Source organism: Coregonus lavaretus (assembly GCF_964263955.1).
Source record: "Coregonus lavaretus genome assembly, chromosome: 3".
NCBI classification, from domain to species: domain Eukaryota; kingdom Metazoa; phylum Chordata; class Actinopteri; order Salmoniformes; family Salmonidae; genus Coregonus; species Coregonus lavaretus.
The window spans coordinates 18,616,495-18,640,036 of record NC_139990.1 but is presented as its reverse complement, the minus strand read 5'-3'; the positions used below and the strand labels follow the sequence as shown (position 1 = coordinate 18,640,036).

Here is a 23,542-nt window from a genome sequence, read left to right as displayed (position 1 = left end):
TATTCCTCTTGTCCAGATGGGATAGGGCAGTGTGATGGCAATTGCATCGTCTGTGGACCTATTGGGGCGGTATGCAAATTGAAGTGGGTCTAGGGTGACAGGTAAGGTGGAGGTGATATGATCCTTGACTAGTCTCTCAAAGCACTTCATGATGACAGAACTGAGTGCTACGGGGCGATAGTCATTTAGTTCAGTTACCTTTGCATTCTTGGGTACAGGAACAATGGTGGCCATCTTGAAGCATGTGGGGACAGCAGACTGGAATAGGGAGAGATTGAATATGTCCGTAAACACACCAGCCAGCTGGTCTGCGCATGCTCTGAGGACGTGGCTAGGAATGCCGTCTGGGCCGGCAGCCTTGCGAGGGTTAACACATTTAAATGTCTTACTCACGTCGGCCACGGAGAAGGAGAGCCCACAGTCCTTGGGCTCTCCTTCTAACATGCGAGAGAGGCCATTTTCAAATAAAGCAGTATAAGTCAAAAGCAACATTATTTGTGCACAGCAATAATGCACACTTGGACTCATACACTTACTTTATATTATTTCAAATGTATTTTCCATTTGTTTGGGGAAAAGTATGTTTTTGACTTCTCCATGAATCCAGTCCACTAGGAATAGTTGCTACTCTTCTCAGTTTGTCCCTGCTATACTTTCCCTGGTGTTGAGTTGTTATCAGATGGACACAAGACACAATATGTCAACATCGAACAGTAAGCCATTCCTAATCAGTTTACAGAGAGAGCAAATTGAGATAAGATGCTCCTTCGCAATTGCTTAGAAATACGCTTCCCCTAGCAACAGTAACAGGCACTGGGCTTACTCATAATGAGCATTATAGAGATAGAATGTTACTTAAAGGGGCAATCGGGGATTCTAAAAACCACTAATTTTCACCCCGCCACTTGTTTTGATAAACAGCTGAGGGATGAAGCTATGGATGCAAGGACTGCATTAGACCATTATTGTGGTTTTAAACATGTTTTGAAGCTATACAGTATTTGTTTACAATTATATTGATCCCAACCCTGATTCTAAAGTTTGGTCCATGTGACTAACAATGTGTTTGCGCTTGCCCTCTGTAGAGGATCTGTCCATCACAGAGCGGGCCCTGTGATCCAATCCAGCTCAACTCTCCACCACCCTATTGAGGGTAAACTGGAACGCTGCCTAACAAACACTGTCCAGAGATTCCTGAGCTCTATCCTGCTTTTCAGGTGATAAACCCCTGCCTTTGAGATTCCTCAACCCTTCAATAATGGAGGACGGCTATCAGAACAAGACAGCCTTTATAAAGGGCGCCAAAGACATTGCCAAGGAGGTCAAGCGCCAGGCAGCCAAGAAAGTGGGCCGCGGTGTGGACAAGATGACCGACGAGTACAGCAAACGCTCCTACGCCCGCTTCGAGGAAGACGATGACGATGACTACCCTGGAGTGCCTGGGGGGCAGGACAGTGGCTACTACCATGGCAACAGCCAGGCAGCCAATGACGATGAAGGTGGCCACAGCGACTCCACAGAGGGCCACGATGAAGACGACGAGATCTACGAGGGCGAGTACCAGGGAATTCCCCGCGCTGACTCAAGCAAGGCTGCCGACAGCCTAGCAGGGGGAGATGGGCAGCAGTTCAGGGACATGGCACAGTTGGAGGGGGAGCGGCGGAAGGACCAAGAAGAGCTAGCCCAGCAGTATGAGACCATCCTACAGGAGTGTGGCCATGGGAAGTTCCAGTGGACCCTCTACTTTGTGCTGGGGCTGGCCCTCATGGCGGACGGTGTGGAGATCTTTGTGGTGGGCTTTGTGCTCCCCAGCGCCGAGAAAGATATGTGTCTGTCAGAGGAAAGCAAGGGCATGTTGGGTAAGTGTGACCCTTAAACTGTGTATTTTTCATTAACTTGATTGATTTACATGCTAGGTTAGTGAGCCCTTAAATGTTTTGGACAGTGTTGGAGACTGTTTTTCTCCAATCAAGTGTCAAATGTGGGTGGGTTAATCGGTCCCAATGCAAATTCAACGGTTCTACGGTAAATTCCTCACATCTTATGTCTTTGATAGACAATAAAATGTGCAGTCTATGAATGTGTAACCTAATGTAGCAGGCGTAAAAAGACACCTGAGCGGAGTCTAGGTTGTAAACCTGAAAACTGGAAACATCCGCTTTCTGCCGATCCTGTGGAGAGTGATGAATGTGTAACTCAGTAACCTATTCATGCAAATCATCCATTGACATCAGCACCTGCTACACAAATGTCTGCTTAGCAGCACTTCATTTTATGATACAGAAATGACCTGGTGTTTAATTTATTCACAGAAATAACCAGGTACTGTAGATACTAGTGCAAACTTACAAAAATAAAAAAGTACCCATTGTCACCACATCATTTTCTAGAAAAAAACAGTACAGTGAAATCAAATTTACATTACATTTAACAGACGCTCTTATCCAGAGCGACTTACAGTTAGTGATTACGTATTTTTTTTTATTTTTATACTGGCCCCCCGTGGGAATCGAACCCACAACCATGGCATTGCAAACACCATGCTCTATCAACTGAGCTACATCCCTGCCGGCCGTTCCCTCCCCTACCCTAGACGACGCTGGGCCAATTGTGCGCCGCCCATGAGTCTCCCGGTCGCGGCCGGCTGCGACAGAGCCTGGATTTGAACCAGGATCTCTAGTGGCACAGTTAGCACTGCGATGCAGTGCCTTAGACCACTGCGCCACTCAGGAATTGTGTTGTGTGTTTGTGTTGAGTTGTGAATTTCATGCCAGTGTACCGCCAGCATCCAGCCAGTTGTGCTTCGAGTGCAACACCATCTGAAACAGGTCTCCCTCTTTTAATTCTCTTACCATCTCTCTTTCTTGTGCTATCTTTAGAATATTTTATACTGTAGGTGCCTATAATCTTTCTTGTGGCTCAGAAATGGCCCAAAGCAGACAGCAACCTAAGCCCAAATTGGCTACCCATTTTTCTGAGGAGATAAACATAAACATCATTTTATTATGCTGAAAGAGTATGATAGAGGAAAACATGCAAAACAATTGTTACTAGTTTTGATTGAATATAGGGAGCCTAATATATGTTCTGTGGCTTGCATTGATCTTGTCTCTCCGACACATCTATAATAATAATAATAATAATAATAATAATAATAATAATAATAGATTAAACTTCTATCTCAAAGCGCTTCAAGAGCAAAAATCAAACAAGCAATATGCAGTATCATAACAGGTTAACCAATAGAGGCCAAGTCTTTGCTGCATCCTCTGAAGATGGAGAGGGTCAGTTCATGGCTTGAGTGGAGGGAGCTGGTCAGAGGATGGTAAATGATGTTGATGTAGTCTGCTGGTGATCTTGTAGAGGGCAAGTCTGGGGACCAGCCTGAGTCTTATAGCCACTGGACATCTCCTCTTCCACTCTGTGTAGCAACCACTTGGGTGATGCCTCAGTGCTCTGGGCGCCAAAAAGCTCACCACACAAAGTTCAGAATAGTAGCCAGTCGTCCTCACTACAAGCCCCCTGCCTCAGCACTGCTGTATTCCTCTACGGAAGACTGGCACCCAGGTGAAACAAAAAAGCTGGTAATATGTCCAGATGCATTTTTCAAACAAAAACATTAGCCGGCTAGCCATAGCTAGCTACCTATGTCTTTCACTGACAAAGAGAGTTCATTCTCACATAAACGGGAAAACCATCTATAAATAGCCTCCTCCATCCCACACCTCCCCTTCACTACCCTTGAGCTTTTTGTGTTTAGGTGTGGGTGTGTACGTTTGTGTGTGTTTGTGTGTGTTTGTGTGTATCTGCCCGTTTGTGTGTCTGTTTGTGAGTGTGTGACAGTACCTGCCTGCCTGTTTTTTTTTTTTTTTTTACATCGCAAGACAGTCATGTACAGTGCATTCAGAAAGTATTCAGACCCCTTGACTTTTTCCACATTTTGTTATGTTACAGCCTTATTCTAAAATTGATTAAATCGTTTTTTTCCCTCAGCAATCTACACACAATACCCCATAATGACGAAGCAAAAACAGGTTTTTCAAAATTTTAGCAAATTTATTAAAAAGACAAAAACGAAAATATGTATTCAGACCCTTTACTCAGTACATTGTTGAAGCACCTTTGGCAGCGATTACAGCATTGAGTCTTCTTGGGTATGACGCTACAAGCTTAGCACACCGGTATTTGGGGAGTTTCTCCCATTCTACTCTGCAGATCCTCCCAAGCTCTGTCAGGTTAGATGGGGAGCATCGTTGCACATCTATTTTCAGGTCTCTCCAGAGATGTTAGATCAGGTTCAAGTCCGAGCTCTGGCTGGGCCACTCAAGGACATTCAGAGACGTGTCCCGAAGCCACTCCTGCATTGTCTTGGCTGTGTGCTTAGGTTCGTTGTCCTGTTGGAAGGTGAACCTTTGACCCAGTCTGAGGTCCTGAGCACTCTGGAGCAGGTTTTCATCAAGGATCTCGCTGTACTTTGTTCCGTTCATCTTCCCCTCGATCCTGACTCGTCTCCCAGTCCCTGAAAAACATCCCCACAGCATGATGCTGCCACCACCATGCTTCACCGTAGGAATGGTGCCAGGTTTCCTCCAGACGTGACGGTTGGCATTCAGGCCAAAGAATTCAATGTTGGTTTCATCAGACCAGATAATCTTGTTTCTCATGGTCTGAGAGTCCTTTAGGTGCCTTTTGGCAAACTCCAAGCGGGCTGTCATGTGCCTTTTACTGAGGAGTGGCTTCTGTCTGGCCACTCTTCCATGAAGGCCTGATTGGTGGAGTGCTGCAGAGATGGTTGTCCTTCTGGAAGGTTCTCCCATCTCCACAGAGGAACTCTGGAGCTCTGTCAGAGTGACCATCGGGTTCTTGGTGGTTCCAAACTTCTTCCATTTAAGAATGATGGAGGCAACAGTGTGTTCTTGGGGACCTTCAATGCTGCAGACATTTTTTGATACCCTTCCCCAGATCTGTGCCTCGACACAATCCTGTCTCGGAGCTCTACGGACAATTCCTTCAACCTCATGGCTTGGTTTTTGCTCTGACATGCACTGTCAACTGTGGGACCTTATATAGACAGGTGTGTGCCTTTCCAAATCATGTCCAATCAATTGAATTTACCACAGGTGGACGCCAAACAAGTTGTAGAAACATCTCAAGGATGATCAATGGAAACAGGATGCACCTGAGCTCAATTTCGAGTCTCATAGCAAAGGGTCTAAATACTTATGTAAATAAGGTATTTTTGTTTTTGTTTTTTTATACACTTCCGGTCAAAAGTTTTAGAACACCTACTCATTCAAGAGTTTTCTTTATTTGTACTATTTTCTACATTGAGGAATAATAGTGAAAACATCAAAACTATGAAATAACACATGTAGTAACCAAAACAGTGTTAAACAAATCAAAATATATTTTATATTTGAGATTCTTCAAATAGCCACCCTTTGCCTTGATGACAGCTTTGCACACTCTTGGCATTATCTGAACCAGCTTCACCTGGAATGCTTTTCCAACAGTCTTGAAGGAGTTCCTTCACTCTGCGGTCCGACTCATCCCAAACCATCTCAATTTGGTTGAGGTCGGGGGATTGTGGAGGCCAGGTCATCTGATGCAGCACTCCATCACTGTCCTTCTTGGTAAAATAGCCCTTACACAGCCTGGAGGTGTGTTGGGTCATTGTCCTGTTGAAAAACAAATGATAGTCCCACTAAGCCCAAATCAGATGGGATGTTGTATCGCTGCATAATGCTGTAGTAGCCATGCTTGTTAAGTGTTACCAGCAAAGCACCCCCAAACCATAACACCTCCTCCTCCATGCTTTACGGTGGGAAATACACATGCGGAGATCATCCGTTCACCCTCACCGCGTCTCACAAAGACACGGCGGTTGGAACCAAAAATCTCCAATTTGGACTCCAGACCAAAGGACACATTTCCACCATTCTAATGTCCATTGCTCATGTTTCTTGCGGAGATCATCCGTTCACCTACTCTGCGTCTCACAAAGACAGGGCGGTTGGAACCAAAAATCTCAAATTTGGACCGTCTAATGTCCATTGCTCGTGTTTCTTGGCCCAAGCAAGTCTCTTCTTCTTATTGGTGCCCTTTAGTAGTGGTTTCTTTGCAGCAATTCGACCATGAAGGCCTGATTCACACAGTCTCCTCTGAACAGTTGATGTTGAGATGTGTCTGTTACTTGAACTCTGTGAAGCATTTATTTGGGCTGCAATTTCTGAGGCTGGTAACTCTAATGAACTGATCCTCTGCAGCAGAGGTAACTCTGGGTCTTCCATTCCTGTGGTGGTCGTCATGAGAACCAGTTTCATCATAGCGCTTGAAAGTTTTTGCGACTGCACTTGAAGAAACGTTCAAAGTTCTTGAAATGTTCCGTATTGACTGACCTTCATGTCCTAAAGTATGATGGACTGTCATTTCTCTTTGCTTATTTGAGCTGTTCTTGCCATAATATGGACTTGGTCTGTTACCAAATAGGGCTATCTTCTGTATACACCCCTACCTTGTCACAACACAACTGATTGGCTCAAACGCATTAAGAAGGAAAGAAATTCCACAAATTAACTTTTAAGAAGGCACACCTGTTAATTGAAATGCATTCCAGGTGACTACCTCATGAAGCTGGTTGAGAGAATGCCAAGAGTGTGCAAAGCTGTCATCAAGATAAAGGGTGCCTATTTGAAGAATCTCAAATATAAAATATATTTTGATTTGTTTAACACTTTTTTGGTTACTACATGATTCCATATGTGTTATTTCATAGTTTTGATGTCTTCACTATTATCCTTCAATGTAGAAAAAAAAGAAAAAAAAAAAAGAACCTTGAATGACCGGTAGTGTAAATTTGCAAAAAAATCTAAAAACCTGTTTTCGCTTTGTCATTATGGGTATTGTGTGTAAAAAATAAATTTCATCAATTTTAGAATAAGGCTGTAATGTAACAAAATGTGGAAAAAGGGAAGGGGTCTGAATACTTTCCGAATGCACAGTATGTGAGTTTTGATAACAAAGTCTGAAGATGCAAGGGATTTACTGTAGAACGTCGTGGATTCTTTTAATTCGCATCGGGGACGATACGAAAACAAATAACATGTGGGTCGGTCCATGTCATTTCAGCAAGCCATGACAAGTCCCATCTCAGATTTTTCTGAAATCGTTTCTGTTGTTAGAAACCGATTAGCATTCCTGCAACGTTGTTTTGTTGAAATGTACAGTAATTTGATCTCTGAGAGCCAATTGATTGCACCCAAATTGGCTATTGTAATTTATAGGATACATATAATTTTTGACAATTTCTTTGGATTCCTCATGCCTAACTCATTGTTAGAAAAAAGTTTGGTCCAAATTGGATGTTAGGTACTATATTTATTAAATAATATATGAATCCTATAAATCCTATAAATGGCCAGTCCTATAAATTAAAATTGTCAATTTTTAACAACAGAAACTATTTCAGAACAATCTGAGATGGTGGGTGTCGAAATCATCTTTCTTGTGCCTCATGTTGTGCCGAAGGGTAAGAAATAAAGCAGCTGTATGCAGAAGTATGACCGAAACATGTATCTCTTTCATTGTCTCTCTTTGTCCTCTGCAGGTCTGATTGTTTATCTGGGAATGATGGTCGGTGCATTCGTGTGGGGTGGGCTCGCTGATCGGATAGGCCGACGGCAGTCCCTTCTCATCTGCCTCTCCATCAACAGCGTCTTCTCCTTCTTCTCCTCCTTTGTTCAGGGTTACAGCACCTTTCTCTTCTGCCGACTACTTTCTGGTGTTGGGTAAGATTCTGAAAACCGATGGATGGTGAATGATAGATAGAGACAGAGTGACACACAGACGCAGGTGGGCTTAAAAGCTTTCTTATACAGTGGGGGGAAAAAAGTATTTAGTCAGCCACCAATTGTGCAAGTTCTCCCACTTAAAAAGATGAGAGAGGCCTGTAATTTTCATCATAGGTACACGTCAACTATGACAGACAAAATGAGATTATTTTTCTCCAGAAAATCACATTGTAGGATTTTTAATGAATTTATTTGCAAATTATGGTGGAAAATAAGTATTTGGTCAATAACAAAAGTTTCTCAATACTTTGTTATATACCCTTTGTTGGCAATGACACAGGTCAAACGTTTTCTGTAAGTCTTCACAAGGTTTTCACACACTGTTGCTGGTATTTTGGCCCATTCCTCCATGCAGATCTCCTCTAGAGCAGTGATGTTTTGGGGCTGTCGCTGGGCAACACGGACTTTCAACTCCCTCCAAAGATTTTCTATGGGGTTGAGATCTGGAGACTGGCTAGGCCACTCCAGGACCTTGAAATGCTTCTTACGAAGCCACTCCTTCGTTGCCCGGGCGGTGTGTTTGGGATCATTTTCATGCTGAAAGACCCAGCCACGTTTCATCTTCAATGCCCTTGCTGATGGAAGGAGGTTTTCACTCAAAATCTCACGATACATGGCCCCATTCATTCTTTCCTTTACACCGATCAGTCGTCCTGGTCCCTTTGCAGAAAAACAGCCCCAAAGCATGATGTTTCCACCCCCATGCTTCACAGTAGGTATGGTGTTCTTTGGATGCAACTCAGCATTCTCTGTCCTCCAAACACGACGAGTTGAGTTTTTACCAAAAAGTTATATTTTGGTTTCATCTGACCATATGACATTCTCCCAATCCTCTTCTGGATCATCCAAATGCACTCTAGCAAACTTCAGATTGGCCTGGACATGTACTGGCTTAAGCAGGGGGACACGTAGGATTTGAGTCCCTGGCGGCGTAGTATGTTACTGATGGTAGGCTTTGTTACTTTGGTCCCAGCTCTCTGCAGGTCATTCACTAGGTCCCCCCGTGTGGTTCTGGGATTTTTGCTCACCGTTCTTGTGATCATTTTGACTCCACGGGGTGAGATCTTGCGTGGAGCCCCAGATCGAGGGAGATTATCAGTGGTCTTGTATGTCTTCCATTTCCTAATAATTGCTCCCACAGTTGATTTCTTCAAACCAAGCTGCTTATCTATTGCAGATTCAGTCTTCCCAGCCTGGTGCAGGTCTACAATTTTGTTTCTGGTGTCCTTTGACAGCTCTTTGGTCTTGGCCATAGTGGAGTTTGGAGTGTGACTGTTTGAGGTTGTGGACAGGTGTCTTTTATACTGATAACAAGTTCAAACAGGTGCCATTAATACAGGTAACGAGTGGAGGACAGAGGAGCCTCTTAAAGAAGAAGTTACAGGTCTGTGAGAGCCAGAAATCTTGCTTGTTTGTAGGTGACCAAATACTTATTTTCCACCATAATTTGCAAATAAATTCATAAAAAATCCTACAATGTGATTTTCTGTATTTTTTTTCTCTCAATTTGTCTGTCATAGTTGACGTGTACCTATGATGAAAATTACAGGCCTCTCTCATCTTTTTAAGTGGGAGAACTTGCACAATTGGTGGCTGACTAAATAGAACAAGTATTTGATACACTGCCGATTTTGCAGGTTTTCCTACTTACAAAGCATGTAGAGGTCTGTAATTTTTATCATAGGTACACTTCAACTGTGAGATACGGAATCTAAAACAAAAATCCAGAAAATCACTTTGTATGATTTTTAAGTAATTAATTTGCATTTTATTGCATGACATAATTATTTGATACATACAGACCTTCTCCAGATCCTTCAGGTTTCGGGGCTGTCGCTGGGCAATACGGACTTTCAGCTCCCTCCAAAGATGTTCTATTGGGTTCAGGTCTGGAGACTGGCTAGGCCACTCCAGGACCTTGAGATGCTTCTTACGGAGCCACTCCTTAGTTGCCCTGGCTGTGTGTTTCGGGTCGTTGTCATGCTGGAAGACCCAGCCACGACCCATCTTCAATGCTCTTACTGAGGGAAGGAGGTTGTTGGCCAAGATCTCGCGATACATGGCCCCATCCATCCTCCCCTCAATACGGTGCAGTCGTCCTGTCCCCTTTGCAGAAAAGCATCCCCAAAGAAAGATGTTTCCACCTCCATGCTTCACAGTTGGGATGGTGTTCTTGGGGTTGTACTCATCCTTCTTCTTCCTCCAAACACGGCGAGTGGAGTTTAGACCAAAAAGCTCAAATTTTGTCTCATCAGACCACATGACCTTCTCCCATTCCTCCTCTGGATCATCCAGATGGTCATTGGCAAACTTCAGACGGGCCTGGACATGCGCTGGCTTGAGCAGGGGGACCTTGCGTGCGCTGCAGGATTTCAATCCATGACGGCATAGTGTGTTACTAATGGTTTTCTTTGAGACTGTGGTCCCAGCTCTCTTCAGGTCATTGACCAGGTCCTGTCGTGTAGTTCTGGGCTGATCCCTCACCTTCCTCATGATCATTGATGCCCCACGAGGTGAGATCTTGCATGGAGCCCCAGACCGTGGGTGATTGACCGTCATCTTGAACTTCTTCCATTTTCTAATAATTGTGCCAACAGTTGTTGCCTTCTCACCAAGCTGCTTGCCTATTGTCCTGTAGCCCATCCCAGCCTTGTGCAGGTCTACAATTTTATCCCTGATGTCCTTACACAGCTCTCTGGTCTTGGCCATTGTGGAGAGGTTGGAGTCTGTTTGATTGAGTGTGTGGACAGGTGTCTTTTATACAGGTAACGAGTTCAAACAGGTGCAGTTAATACAGGTAACGAGTGGAGAACAGGAAGGCTTCTTAAAGAAAAACTAACAGGTCTGTGAGAGCCGGAATTCTTACTGGTTGGTAGGTGATCAAATACTTATGTCATGCAATAAAATGCAAATTAATTACTTAAAAATCATACAATGTGATTTTCTGGATTTTTGTTTTAGATTCAGTCTCTCACAGTTGAAGTGTACCTATGATAAAAATCACAGACCTCTACATGCTTTGTAAGTAGGAAAACCTGCAAAATCGGCAGTGTCTCAAATACTTGTTCTCCCCACTGTATATAGTAGAGATAGATTTGTTTTGCTTTAATGCTAAGAAGGACCTTTCATCCAAAGAGCATCCTCACAGAAGCTAAGTAGCACTCCTACCACCAAGTATTCTCCCCAAGTTTGATTTCATTTACAGATTTTCCAAAAAGATTAACTGGGAACAGGAATAGAAAGTCCAGCTCAACCTCCAGTGGTTTGTTTCTCTGTGCTAATCCTTGCAGGATCGGTGGTTCCATCCCCATTGTGTTTTCCTACTACTCAGAGTTTCTGGCCCAGGAGAAACGTGGGGAGCACCTCAGTTGGCTCTGCATGTTCTGGATGATTGGTGGCATCTATGCCTCAGCCATGGCATGGGCCATCATCCCACACTATGGTGAGTAGCTTATGGCAGGAATTCAATCATCACGGATATTGCCCCAAAAGCACTCAAAATGCCTTACTACAAAGTTGTATCTAGGAATTACGCAGGTTTACAGTTTGTGCTTCGTCCCATTTCTCTCTCTTTGCTCCTCTCCTCCCAGGCTGGAGTTTCCAGATGGGGTCAGCGTACCAGTTCCACAGCTGGCGTGTGTTCGTCCTGGTGTGTGCGTTTCCCTCTGTTGCGGCTATTGCTTCTCTAACCACCATGCCAGAAAGCCCTCGCTTCTTCTTAGAGGTAAGCAGGGGTCACTTTCTCATAAATCCATATAGAAGCAGTTTACCCAATTCCAATTCTAACCTCAATCATTTGAAGTCATATACAGTGCCTTCAGAAAGTATTTACACCCCTTGACTTGATTAAAATTGACTTAATTGTAATTTTCTGTAAATAATCTACACAAAATATTCTGTAATGTCAAAGTGGAAGAAAAATTCTAACATTTATAAAAACGTAATGGAAAATAAAACACTAATATGTGTGTAGCTCAGTTGGTAGAGCATGGCATATGCAACGCCAGGGTTGTGGGTTCGTTTCCCACAGGGGGCCAGTATGAAAAAAAAAATGTATGCGTTCACTTAACTGTAAGTCGCTCTGGATAAGAGCGTCTGCTAAATGACTAAAATGTAAAATGTAATATATTGATAACATACAGTTGAAGTGAGAAGTTTACATACACTTAGGTTGCAGTCATTAAAACTCATTTTTCAACCACTCCACAAATTTCTTGTTAACAAACTATAGTTTTGGCATGACACAAGTAATTTTTCCAGCAATTGTTTACAGACAGATTATTTCACTTATAATTCACTGTATCACAATTCCAGTGGGTCAGAAGTTTACATATAAGTTGACTGTGCCTTTCAACATCTTGGAAAATTCCAGAAAATGATGTCATGGCTTTAGAAACTTCTGATAGCCTAATTGACATCATTTGAGTCAATTGGAGGTGTAACTGTGGATGTATTTCAAGGCCTACCTTCATACTCAGTGCCTCTTTGCTTGACATCATGGGAAAATCAAAAGAAATCAACCAAGACCTCGGAAAAAAAATGGTAGACCTCCACAAGTCTGGTTCATCCTTGGGAGCAATTTCCAAATGCCTGAAGGTACCACGTTCATCTGTACAAACAATAGTACGCAAGTACAAACACCATGGGACCACGCAGCCGCTCAGGAAGGAGACGCATTCTGTCTCCTAGAGAAGATCGTACTTTGGTGCGAAAAGTACAAATCAATCCCAGAACAACAGCAAAGGACCTTGTGAGGATGCTGGAGGAAACAGGTACAAAAGTATCTATATCCACAGTAAAACAGATCCTATATCGACGTAACCTGAAAGGACGCTCAGCAAGGAAGAAGCCACTGCTCCAAAACCGCCATAAAAAGCCAGACTACGGTTTGCAACTGCACATGGGGACAAAGATCGTACTTTTTTGAGAAATGTCCTCTGGTCTGATGAAACAAAAATAGAACTGTTTGGCCATAATGACCATCGTTATGTTTGGAGGAAAAAGAGGAACGCTTGCAAGCCGAAGAACACCATACCAACTGTGAAGCACGTGGGTGGCAGCATCATGCTGTGGGGGTGCTATGCTGCAGGAGGGACTGGTGCACTTCACAAAATAGATGGCATCATGAGGAAGGAAAATTATGTGGATATATTGAAGCAACATCTCAAGATATCAGTCAGGAAGTTAAAGCTTGGTCGCAAATGGGTCTTCCAAATGGACAATGACCCCAAGCATACTTCCAAAGTTGTGGCAAAATGGCTTAAGGACAACAAAGTCAAGGTATTGGAGTGGCCATCACAAAGCCCTGACCTCAATCCTATAGAACATTTGTGGGCAGAACTGAAAAAGTGTGTGAGAGCAAGGAGGCCTACAAACCTGACTCAGTTACACCAGCTCTGTCAGGAGGAATGGGCCAAAATTCACCCAACTTATTGTGGGAAGCTTGTGGAAGGCTACCCGAAACGTTTGACCCAAGTTAAACAATTTAAAGGCAATGCTACCAAATACTAATTGAGTGTATGTAAACTTCTGACCCACTGGGAATGTGATGAAGGAAAGAAAAGCTGAAATAAATCATTCTCTCTACTATTATCCTGACATTTTACATTCTTAAAGTAAAATGGTGATCCTAACTGACCTAAGACAGGGAATTTCTACAAGGATTAAATGTCAAGAATTGTGAAAAACTGAGTTTAAATGTATTTGGCTAAGGTGTATGTAAACTTGCGACTTCAACTGTAAGTATTCAACCCCCTTAGTGAATACATGTTAGAATCACCTTTGGCAGTGATAATAATAATAATAATATGCCATTTAGCAGACACTTTTATCCAAAGCGACTTACAGTTATGCGTGCATACATTTTTTTTTTTGTGTGTATGGGTGGTCCCGGGGATCGAGCCCACTACCTTGGCGTTACAAGAGCCGTGCTCTACCAGCTGAGCTACAGAGGAAATACTTACAGTTGCAAGTATTTCTGGGTAAGTCTCTAAGAGCTTTGCACACCTGGATTGTACAATATTTGCACGTTATTCTTTAAAAAATAATTGGTTGTTGATTGGTCAAGTTGGTTGTTGATCATTGCTAGTCAGCCATTTTTAAGTCTTGCCATAGATTTTCAAGCCGATTTAAGTCAAAACTGTAACTAGGCCACTCAGGAACGTTCAATGTCGCCTTGGTAAGGAACTACAGTGTATATTTGGTTGTGTGTTTTAGGTTATTGTCCTGCTAAGCGGTGCATTTGTGTCCAAGTGTCTGTTGGAAAGCATCTAGGATTTTGTCTGTGCTTAGCTCTATTCTGTTTCTGTTTATTCTAAAATACTCCCTAGTCCTTGCCAATGACAAGCATACCCATAACATGATGCAGCCACCACCATGCTTGAAAATATCCCGCTTTGTATTCAGGACAAAAAGTTAATTGCTTTGCAACATTTTTTTGCATTATTACTTTAGTGCCTTGTTGCAAACAGGATGCATGTTTTGGAATATTTTTTATTCTGTACAGGCTTCCTTCTTCTCACTCTGTCAATTAGGTTAGTATTGTGGAGTAACTACAATGTTGTTGATCCATTCTCCTATCACTATCAGAACTCAAGATCAGACCCAGATGCAGACAGTTCGAATGACAGATGTTTATTAACAAAACAGGGGGGGCAGGCAAGAGGCAGGTCGAGGACAGGCAGGAGTTCGTAAACCAGGTCAGAGTCAGGTAGGTACAGGACGGCAGGCAGGCTCAAGGTCAGGGCAGGCAGAGTGGAAACAGGAGACAAAGGGCTGTGAGACATAGGTTTAATCCTAGACACATGAAAAGTGGGATGTACAGTGGGGAAAAAAAGTATTTAGTCAGCCACCAATTGTGCAAGTTCTCCCACTTAAAAAGATGAGAGAGGCCTGTAATTTTCATCATAGGTACACGTCAACTATGACAGACAAAATGAGAATTTCTTTTCCAGAAAATCACATTGTAGGATTTTTTATGAATTTATTTGCAAATTATGGTGGAAAATAAGTATTTGGTCAATAACAAAAGTTTCTCAATACTTTGTTATATACCCTTTGTTGGCAATGACACAGGTCAAACGTTTTCTGTAAGTCTTCACAAGGTTTTCACACACTGTTGCTGGTATTTTGGCCCATTCCTCCATGCAGATCTCCTCTAGAGCAGTGATGTTTTGGGGCTGTCGCTGGGCAACACGGACTTTCAACTCCCTCCAAAGATTTTCTATGTGGTTGAGATCTGGAGACTGGCTAGGCCACTCCAGGACCTTGAAATGCTTCTTACGAAGCCACTCCTTCGTTGCCCGGGCGGTGTGTTTGGGATCATTGTCATGCTGAAAGACCCAACCACGTTTCATCTTCAATGCCCTTGCTGATGGAAGGAGGTTTTCACTCAAAATCTCACGATACATGGCCCCATTCATTCTTTCCTTTACACGGATTAGTCGTCCTGGTCCCTTTGCAGAAAAACAGCCCCAAAGCATGATGTTTCCACCCTCATGCTTCACAATAGGTATGGTGTTCTTTGGATGCAACTCAGCATTCTTTGTCCTCCAAACACGACGAGTTGAGTTTTTACCAAAAAGTTCTATTTTGGTTTCATATGACCATATGACATTCTCCCAATCCTCTTCTGGATCATCCAAATGCACTCTAGCAAACTTCAGACGGGCCTGGACATGTACTGGCTTAAGCAGGGGGACACGTCTGGCACTGCAGGATTTGAGTCCCTGGCGGCGTAGTGTGTTACTGATGGTAGGCTTTGTTACTTTGGTCCCAGCTCTCTGCAGGTCATTCACTAGGTCCCCCCGTGTGGTTCTGGGATTTTTGCTCACCGTTCTTGTGATCATTTTGACCCCACGGGGTGAGATCTTGCGTGGAGCCCCAGATCGAGGGAGATTATCAGTGGTCTTGTATGTCTTCCATTTCCTAATAATTGCTCCCACAGTTGATTTCTTCAAACCAAGCTGCTTATCTATTGCAGATTCAGTCTTCCCAGCCTGGTGCAGGTCTACAATTTTGTTTCTGGTGTCCTTTGACAGCTCTTTGGTCTTGGCCATAGTGGAGTTTGGAGTGTGACTGTTTGAGGTTGTGGACAGGTGTCTTTTATACTGATAACAAGTTCAAACAGGTGCCATTAATACAGGTAACGAGTGGAGGACAGAGTAGCCTCTTAAAGAAGAAGTTACAGGTCTGTGAGAGCCAGATATCTTGCTTGTTTGTAGGTGACCAAATACTTTTTTTCCACCATAATTTGCAAATAAATTAATAAAAAATCCTACAATGTGATTTTCTGGATTTCTTTTCCTCAATTTGTCTGTCATAGTTGACGTGTACCTATGATGAAAATTACAGGCCTCTCTCATCTTTTTAAGTGGGAGAACTTGCACAATTGGTGGCTGACTAAATACTTTTTTCCCCCACTGTATATGGAGGGTACTGGGCAACAGAAGACAAACAGCAGAGGGGCTAAGAATCTTGGAGATGAGGAAAGGGACGATAAACGGGGGGAAGTTTGCGGGTCTCCACCCGGAGGGGTAGATCCCGAGTGGACAGCCTTACCCTCTGCCCGAGACGATAACGGGGAGCAGGGGTCCGGTGGCGGTCCGTCTGTCGTCGATACCTGGAGGTGGTCTTGAGAATAGCCGACCGGGCTCTTCCAGGTATGGCTACAGCGGTGGACGAAAATCTGTGTCGAGGGCATGCTGAACTCTTCCTCTTGCTCCGGGAAGATATCCCAGGTAACACTCAAAAGTCAAGAGACCAGTAGGTGAGCAAGGGAGGGTGTTGCGGATGTACTCTACCCGCACGATTTGCTGGCTCCAGGTGGTGGGGTTGGCGGAGGCAGCGAAGAGTCGTCTCCAGGTCCTGATTGGCTCGCTCCGACTGGCCGTTAGACTGGGGGTAGAACCCGGAGGACAGGCTGGCCGACAACCCAATGAGCGTGCAGAACGCCTTTCAGAACTGGGACGAGAACTGAGGACTCCGGTCGGAGACCATGTCCACCGGAAGTCCAAGGATCCAGAAGACGTGCTGCACCATGAGCTGGGCCGTCTCCTTGGCTGAGGGTAGCTTGGAGAGAGGAATGAAATGAGTGCAGCTGCAACCCCAGGAAGTGTTGCAGCTGCACTCTGGAGGTGGGTTGCGGCTAATCCACCACTGCTCTCACCTTTCCGGGATCCATCTGTATGTTGCCTGCAGCTCTGATGTATCCAAGGAAGGAGATGGTGGAACGATGGAATTCGCATTTTTCCGCTTTGACGAACAGCTAGTTCTCCAGAAGACACTTCATGTTCTTGAGCCGAGTGGGGAAGAAATGAGGATGTCATCGAAGTAGACGAACTCGAACCGGTTCAACATGTCACCGAGAACGTCGTTTACCAGGGCCTGGAATACAGCAGGAGCATTGGTCAGTCCAAACGGCATCACCAGGTATTCGTAGTGCCCGCGAGCCGTGTTAATGGTGGTCTTCCACTCGTCCCCTTCCCGTATCCGTACCAGATGGTAGGCATTCCAGAGGTCCAACTTGAAGAAGATGGTAGCCCCCTGGAGAGGCTTGAAAGCGGAGGCGATGAATGGAAGCGGGTAACGTTTTTTAACCGTGATGTCATTCAGGCCCCGGTAGTCGAAACATGAACGCAGGGTTTTGTCCTTCTTCTCCACAAAGAAGAACCCTGCGCCGAAGGACGGATACCCCCTGCAGCCAGGGAGTCGTCAATATACATCTCCATCGCCTTGGTCTCCGGACCTGACAGGGAAAAAAGCCACCCCCGCGGCAGTCATAGGGCCGATGCGGAGGAAGCGAGGTGGCACAGGCCTTGCTGAAAACCTCCCGGAGGTCCTGGTATTCCGCGGGAATGGTGGAGAGGTCCGGGACTTTTCCCAAGCCCACAGGAAGAAGTCCCGGGGCAGGCAGCGCTGACTTCAGGCAATGCGCATGGCAAAATGGGCTCCAACCCAGGATAGAACCAGAAGCCCAGTCGATCAGAGGATTGTGCCTCTGGAGCCAGGAAAACCCCAAAACCACGGGTGCATGAGGGGATTCAATGGGCAGGAACTGCATAGACTCACTGTGATTACCCGATACTCTCAGGTTATTGGGACACGTAGTGTGGGTGACTGCCAATAGAGCGCCAATCCAACGCACTGATGTCCTTGGGAATGGAGAGGGGTTGTGTGGGGATTCCCTGCTCCGACACCAGGGTAGCGTCCATAAAGCTCTTGTCGGCCCCAGAGTCAATGAGCACCTGGAGAGATTTGGACTGGTCACCCCACAACAGGATAGCATGGAGAGGGGTACGAGAAATGGAAGATGGGAAACTCCCCGTATGGCTCACCAACATACTTGTACCTACTTGATGAGCCTGGTATTTTAATGGGCAGGTAGATAAGAAATGTCCCGTAGCTCCACAATACAGACAGCTCTGGGTGTTTAGCCTGCGTAAACGCTCAGCAGGAGACAATGTAGCCCTGCCCAGTTGCATGGGCTCCGGAGGAGACGACTCGACAGCCCTCGGTGACCTCCGAGAGAACTCGGGCGACATCGGATCCACTCGGAAATGTGGACTTCGGGGATTTCCGGGATTCCTTGGAGGCGAGGTGGAAATTGAGGACGAGCGTTGGAGACAGGGAACAGACTCCCTCTCCCTCCTACGTTCCCGTAGCCGCCCATCGATCCGGATGGTCAAGGCTATGAGGGAGTTGAGGTCCAGGGGCAGCTCCCGGGCTGCAAGCTCATCTTTAATCACCTTCGATAATCTGTGAAGGAACGCGTCGAACAGGGCTTCTGGGTTCCAGGCACTCTCAGCCGCCAACATGCGAAAATCAATACGGGAATCCTGACGTAGTTGGAGCAGCTTCTCCCGGACAACAGAGAATTGAACACTTTATGTACCTCCGCCACAAACTCCTCTGAGGTCAGGGCAGGCAGAGTGGTAAGGCAGGCGGGCTCAGGGTCAGGGCAGGCAGAAATGGTCGGAACCGGGAGGACTAGAAAACAGGGACTGGAAAAACAGGAGCACGGAAAAAACGCTGGTAGGCTTGACGAGACAAGACGAACTGGCAACAGACAACACAGGTATTTATACACAGGGGATAATGGGGAAGATGGGCGACACCTAGAGGGGGGTGGAGACAAGCACAAAGACAGGTGAAACAGATCAGGGTGTGACAATCACAGCCATTAAACTATGTAACTGTTTTAAAGTCACCATTGGCCTCATGGTGAAATCCCTGAGCGGTTTCCTTCCTCTCCGGCAACTGAGTTAGGAAGGATGCCTGTATCTTTGTAGTGACTGGGTGTATTGATACACCCCAAAGTGTAATTAAAAACTTCACCATGCTCAAAGGGATATTCAATGTCTGCTTTTTTTTATTTTTACCCATCTACCAATAGGTGCCCTTCTTTACGAGACATTGGAAAACCTCCCTGGTCTTTGTGGTTGAATCTGTGTTTAAAATTCACTGCTCGACTGAGGGACCTTACAGATAATTGTATGTGTGAGTCCATGCAACATATTATGTGACTTGTTAAGCACATTTTTACTCCTGAAGTTATTTAGGCTTGCCATAACAAATGGGTTGAATACTTATTTACTCAAGACATTTAAGCTTTTAATTGTTAATTAATTTGTAAAAAATTGAGAAATATAATTCCACTTTGACATTATGGGGTATTGTGTGTAGGCCAGTGACCAGAAATCTCAATTTAATTCAGGCTGTAACACAACAAAATGTGGAAAATGTCAAGGGGTGTGAATACTTTCTGAAGGCACTGTATATCATTACATGAGTTGGCTATTGAACAGCAGTAAATATAGCAGATTATACCTTTAAAGGTACAATCTGGGATCTTGTTAATTTAATATTTTCAATTCTTCAGATTCTTCAGATTTACGCGTTGATTGTTGAGCTTAGCACAATTGTCTTAGTCTAATAGCATAACCCTAAATATAAGGTTTTATTACAAACTCATGGAAATGAAGGCACATTACAGTCTACCCTTAGACACTTCACACAGACGTAATGTTTCACAATACTCGTAATGTGTTTCAACTGTAAGTATTTTTGATGAAGTATGCAATCATTTCCCAACAGAACGGCAAACACGACGAAGGCTGGATGATTCTGAAACAAGTTCACGACACCAACATGAGAGCAAAGGGACACCCAGAGAAGGTGTTTTCTGTGAGTATTTCTGAGACAAACATGTAAAGTCTTTGAATCGAAGGGTTCTTCTGCAAAAAGTGTTTATGAAGTTGTATTCTCCTGTCCTAGCTGTTTGTTTTTGTGTAACCTCGTCCCCAGGCTGGAAGTGTCTGGTGAGACTATTGTTTGTCTACTGCGTGTCCTAGACGTACTATGTTTTGTTTTTTGTTTTTTTACCACTCCAAACAAGAAGTTCCCTCACAGGAAAATCTAATTTAATCTAATCCGATCTAATCTAATGTATACATGTACTGCACACAAATGAGTTGAAAATGGAAGGTCTTATTTTTCCCAGGTCACCACCATCAAGACTGTAAAGCAGATGGACGAGCTGGTGGACATGGGAGGAGACATATCAACTTTGCGACGCTATAAATTGAAGCTGACCAGCCTATTCCAACAGGTAAGAGTCATGTTAAGATCCCTATAAAGGTATGAGAATATGATTATTTTCTGTGTATATCTTTTATATTTCATACAGAATATGTTTATTTACTGTATGAATGAGACTGCATAGATGATGTATGCCACTTAGCAGATGCTTTTATCCGAAACGACCAAAGGCCAATTTATGCTTAGGTCCCAAAAAATGGTGCAATGTGTTTTATAGTGGGTTTTTATGTTTTTAAACCATGTCAGCAGTAAAACCTAGATGCATATTTCAGTAATTGTCTGTGGGTTGCTATAGGTGCGGAGTAACTTCTTGGCCATCTTCAATCCAGAATACAAAAGGACCACATTAATGATGATGGCTGTCTGGTTTACCATGTCCTTCAGGTAACAGAACCAGGGCGGTTATCAGTGGCCTGTGCACAAACTGGTTATTTTCTGATCAATCAAAAAGCTAAACAAATGTTTTGTCATATAAAACCTTTCGTCTTAACATACTGGCCATTGATAATATTAAGGTTCATACTTATCTCAACTGATTTCAACATAGTGTAATAAAATAAAGAAACATAATCATTTTTGTTTGGTTTAACTACATTTGTATTTTGCTTCTCCCTCAGCTACTATGGGCTGACAGTGTGGTTCCCTGACATGATCAAGTACATCCAGAAGCAGGAATATGCCTCACGCACCAAGTTCTTCACCAAGGAGCAAGTGGAGCATGTCACTTTTAACTTCACCTTGGAAAACCAGGTGCACCGCCAAGGACAGTACTTCAACGACAAGTCAGTCCTCATTATCTTACACAGAACTTTCTGAATTTGCTAAATTTTCTTCTGTATTTAATCGGGAATGGTAAACTGTGCGGGTCTTAATTTTGCAACTATGCTATGGACACTAATTGTTAGTCGACTCTAATACAATCGGGCCGTTAAATACGTCTTTCTTACTTTTCCATTGTCCACAAGGTTCATCAACCTTAAGATGAAGTCCATGGTGTTCGAGGACTCAGTGTTTGAGGAGTGCTACTTTGAGGACATCACCTCTAGCAGAAGCTTCTTCAGAAACTGCACCTTCATCTCAACCCTCTTTTACAATACAGGTAAAGTGTCTCCCAAATCAAGAAGCATAAGCAATATAAAGTAGAGCTTACAATAGTTTTGAGCTCAGTCCATGCCTAGCATTGAACTGGGCAGTATCCTACCCTTGGTCCCTTCTTGACACATCTCTAGCTTTCTTTTCTCTTCTCAGACTTGTTCCAGAACAGAATCATCAACAGCAAACTGGTAAACAGCACCTTCCTACACAACAAGGAAGGCTGTCTGCTGGACTTCACTGATGACAACAACGCATACATGATCTACTTTGTCAGTTTCCTGGGCACTTTGGCCGTATTACCTGGCAACATTGTGTCAGCCCTGCTGATGGACAAAATTGGACGTCTGAGGATGTTGGGTATGTCACGCCTTCATTAATGTGTTATTAATACTTTATACAACATTTAAAGAAAATGTGTATATTTTGAGATTATACATCTGATGATACATTAATCATGCATTACTACACCACAGTATTTCATGATTAGCCTACTACAGAAAGATCCCTTTGTCAGATTTTTGCTCCTCTTTCTCTTCCCCCTCAATCTCATTTCCTACACAGCGGGATCAAGTGTCATATCTTGTATCAGCTGTTTCTTCCTGTCATTCGGCAGTACCGAGTCGGGAATGATCGCCCTCTTATGTCTCTTTGGCGGCATCAGCATAGCTTCCTGGAATGCCCTGGATGTGTTGACTGTAGAACTGTACCCCTCGGATAAAAGGCAAGCGCAGCTACCTCACATTTTGAAAGTGTTATAGCTCCTTTATTCTTGCACAGTGAATAAATGTGTATTTTATGCAAATGTTTTTATTGAAAACATATTTAAGTTTTCATGTTATGTTTTGAGAAGTTACCCTGCCAGAAGTGCTGACAATTTCCACGGTCTTCTCTTTTTTAGGACCACTGCATTTGGCTTCTTAAATGCCCTTTGCAAGCTGGCTGCTGTCCTGGGCATAAGCATATTCCAGTCCTTCGTAGGCATCACCAAAGCTGTGCCCATTTTGTTCGCTGCGGGCGCACTCGCTGCCGGCAGTTTCCTAGCACTAAAGCTGCCTGAAACACGGGGCCAGGTGCTGCAGTAGCATAATTCACGACCAGAAGGCAGCAGAGTGTAGCTTCAGTGGCCACATTGCAACCAGGGCCTGACCAACCATACAATCCCAGCCCTTAGCAATCCAACATTGCTCATTAAACACTAATAAACAGACTGTCATTAACAGTGTCACAACAGTCCCAGATTACTGACGATAGCATCATACTTAAAATGCAGATCTAACCGATATAGCCAGCACAGACTAGCTGACATCTTCACCACAGCATAAAATAGCACATTTTGCTTCTCAGAGACCCTACGGATTAGACAGAATGAAAAATCCTGCCAACAAAGATACCAGTTTATAAACCACTGCCAACGGATACAAAGATACTGCTTGATAGCTACAATGCCTAATGGGGATACTTCCCAACAAAAGAGATCAAACATCTACAGTCGTGGTCAAAAGTTTTGAGAATGACACAAGTATTGGTCTTCACAAAGTTCGCTGCTTCAGTGTTATGAGATATTTATGTCAGATGTTACTATGGTATACTGAAGTATAATTACAAGCATTCCATAAGCGTCAAATGCTTTTATTGACAATTACATTAAGTTTATGCAAAGAGTCAATATTTGCAGTGTTGACCCTTCTTTTTCAAGACCTCTGCAATCTGCCCTGGCATGCTGTCAATTAACTTCTGGGCCACATCCTGACTGATGGCAGCCCATTCTTGCATAATCAATGCTTGGAGTTTGTCAGAATTTGTGGGTTTTTGTTTGTCCACCTGCCTCTTGAGGATCGACCACAAGTTCTCAATGGGATTAAGGTCTGGGGAGTTTCCTGGCCATGGACTCAAAATGTTGATGTTTTGTTCCCCGAGCCACTTAGTTATCACTTGCCTTATGGCAAGGTGCTCCATCATGCTGGAAAAGGCATTGGTCGTCACCAAACTGTTCTTGGATG

The 23,542-nt window shown here is 44.0% G+C and overlaps 1 protein-coding gene across 2 annotated transcripts; it reads left to right on the top strand.

Moving 5' to 3' along the window:
- Window positions 1–1,258: 1,258 nt before the first annotated feature.
- LOC311119935 (synaptic vesicle glycoprotein 2A-like) lies at window positions 1,259–22,624 on the top strand (the record flags this gene model as incomplete). 2 transcript variants are annotated; one of them, XM_084157796.1, is made up of 12 exons in its annotated part: window positions 1,259–1,859; window positions 7,607–7,787; window positions 11,141–11,292; window positions 11,441–11,574; window positions 19,944–20,033; window positions 20,350–20,457; window positions 20,743–20,831; window positions 21,065–21,229; window positions 21,413–21,546; window positions 21,696–21,899; window positions 22,104–22,263; window positions 22,441–22,624. In XM_084157796.1, the coding sequence occupies 12 exons, from the start codon at window positions 1,259–1,261 to the stop codon at window positions 22,622–22,624; spliced, it is 2,202 nt and encodes a 733-aa protein (XP_084013922.1). The 2 variants fall into 2 exon arrangements, with proteins under 2 accessions (XP_084013922.1, XP_084013921.1); XM_084157795.1 differs by having other exon boundaries at window positions 1,259–1,863; window positions 7,545–7,787.
- Between the last annotated feature and the right edge of the window lie 918 nt (window positions 22,625–23,542).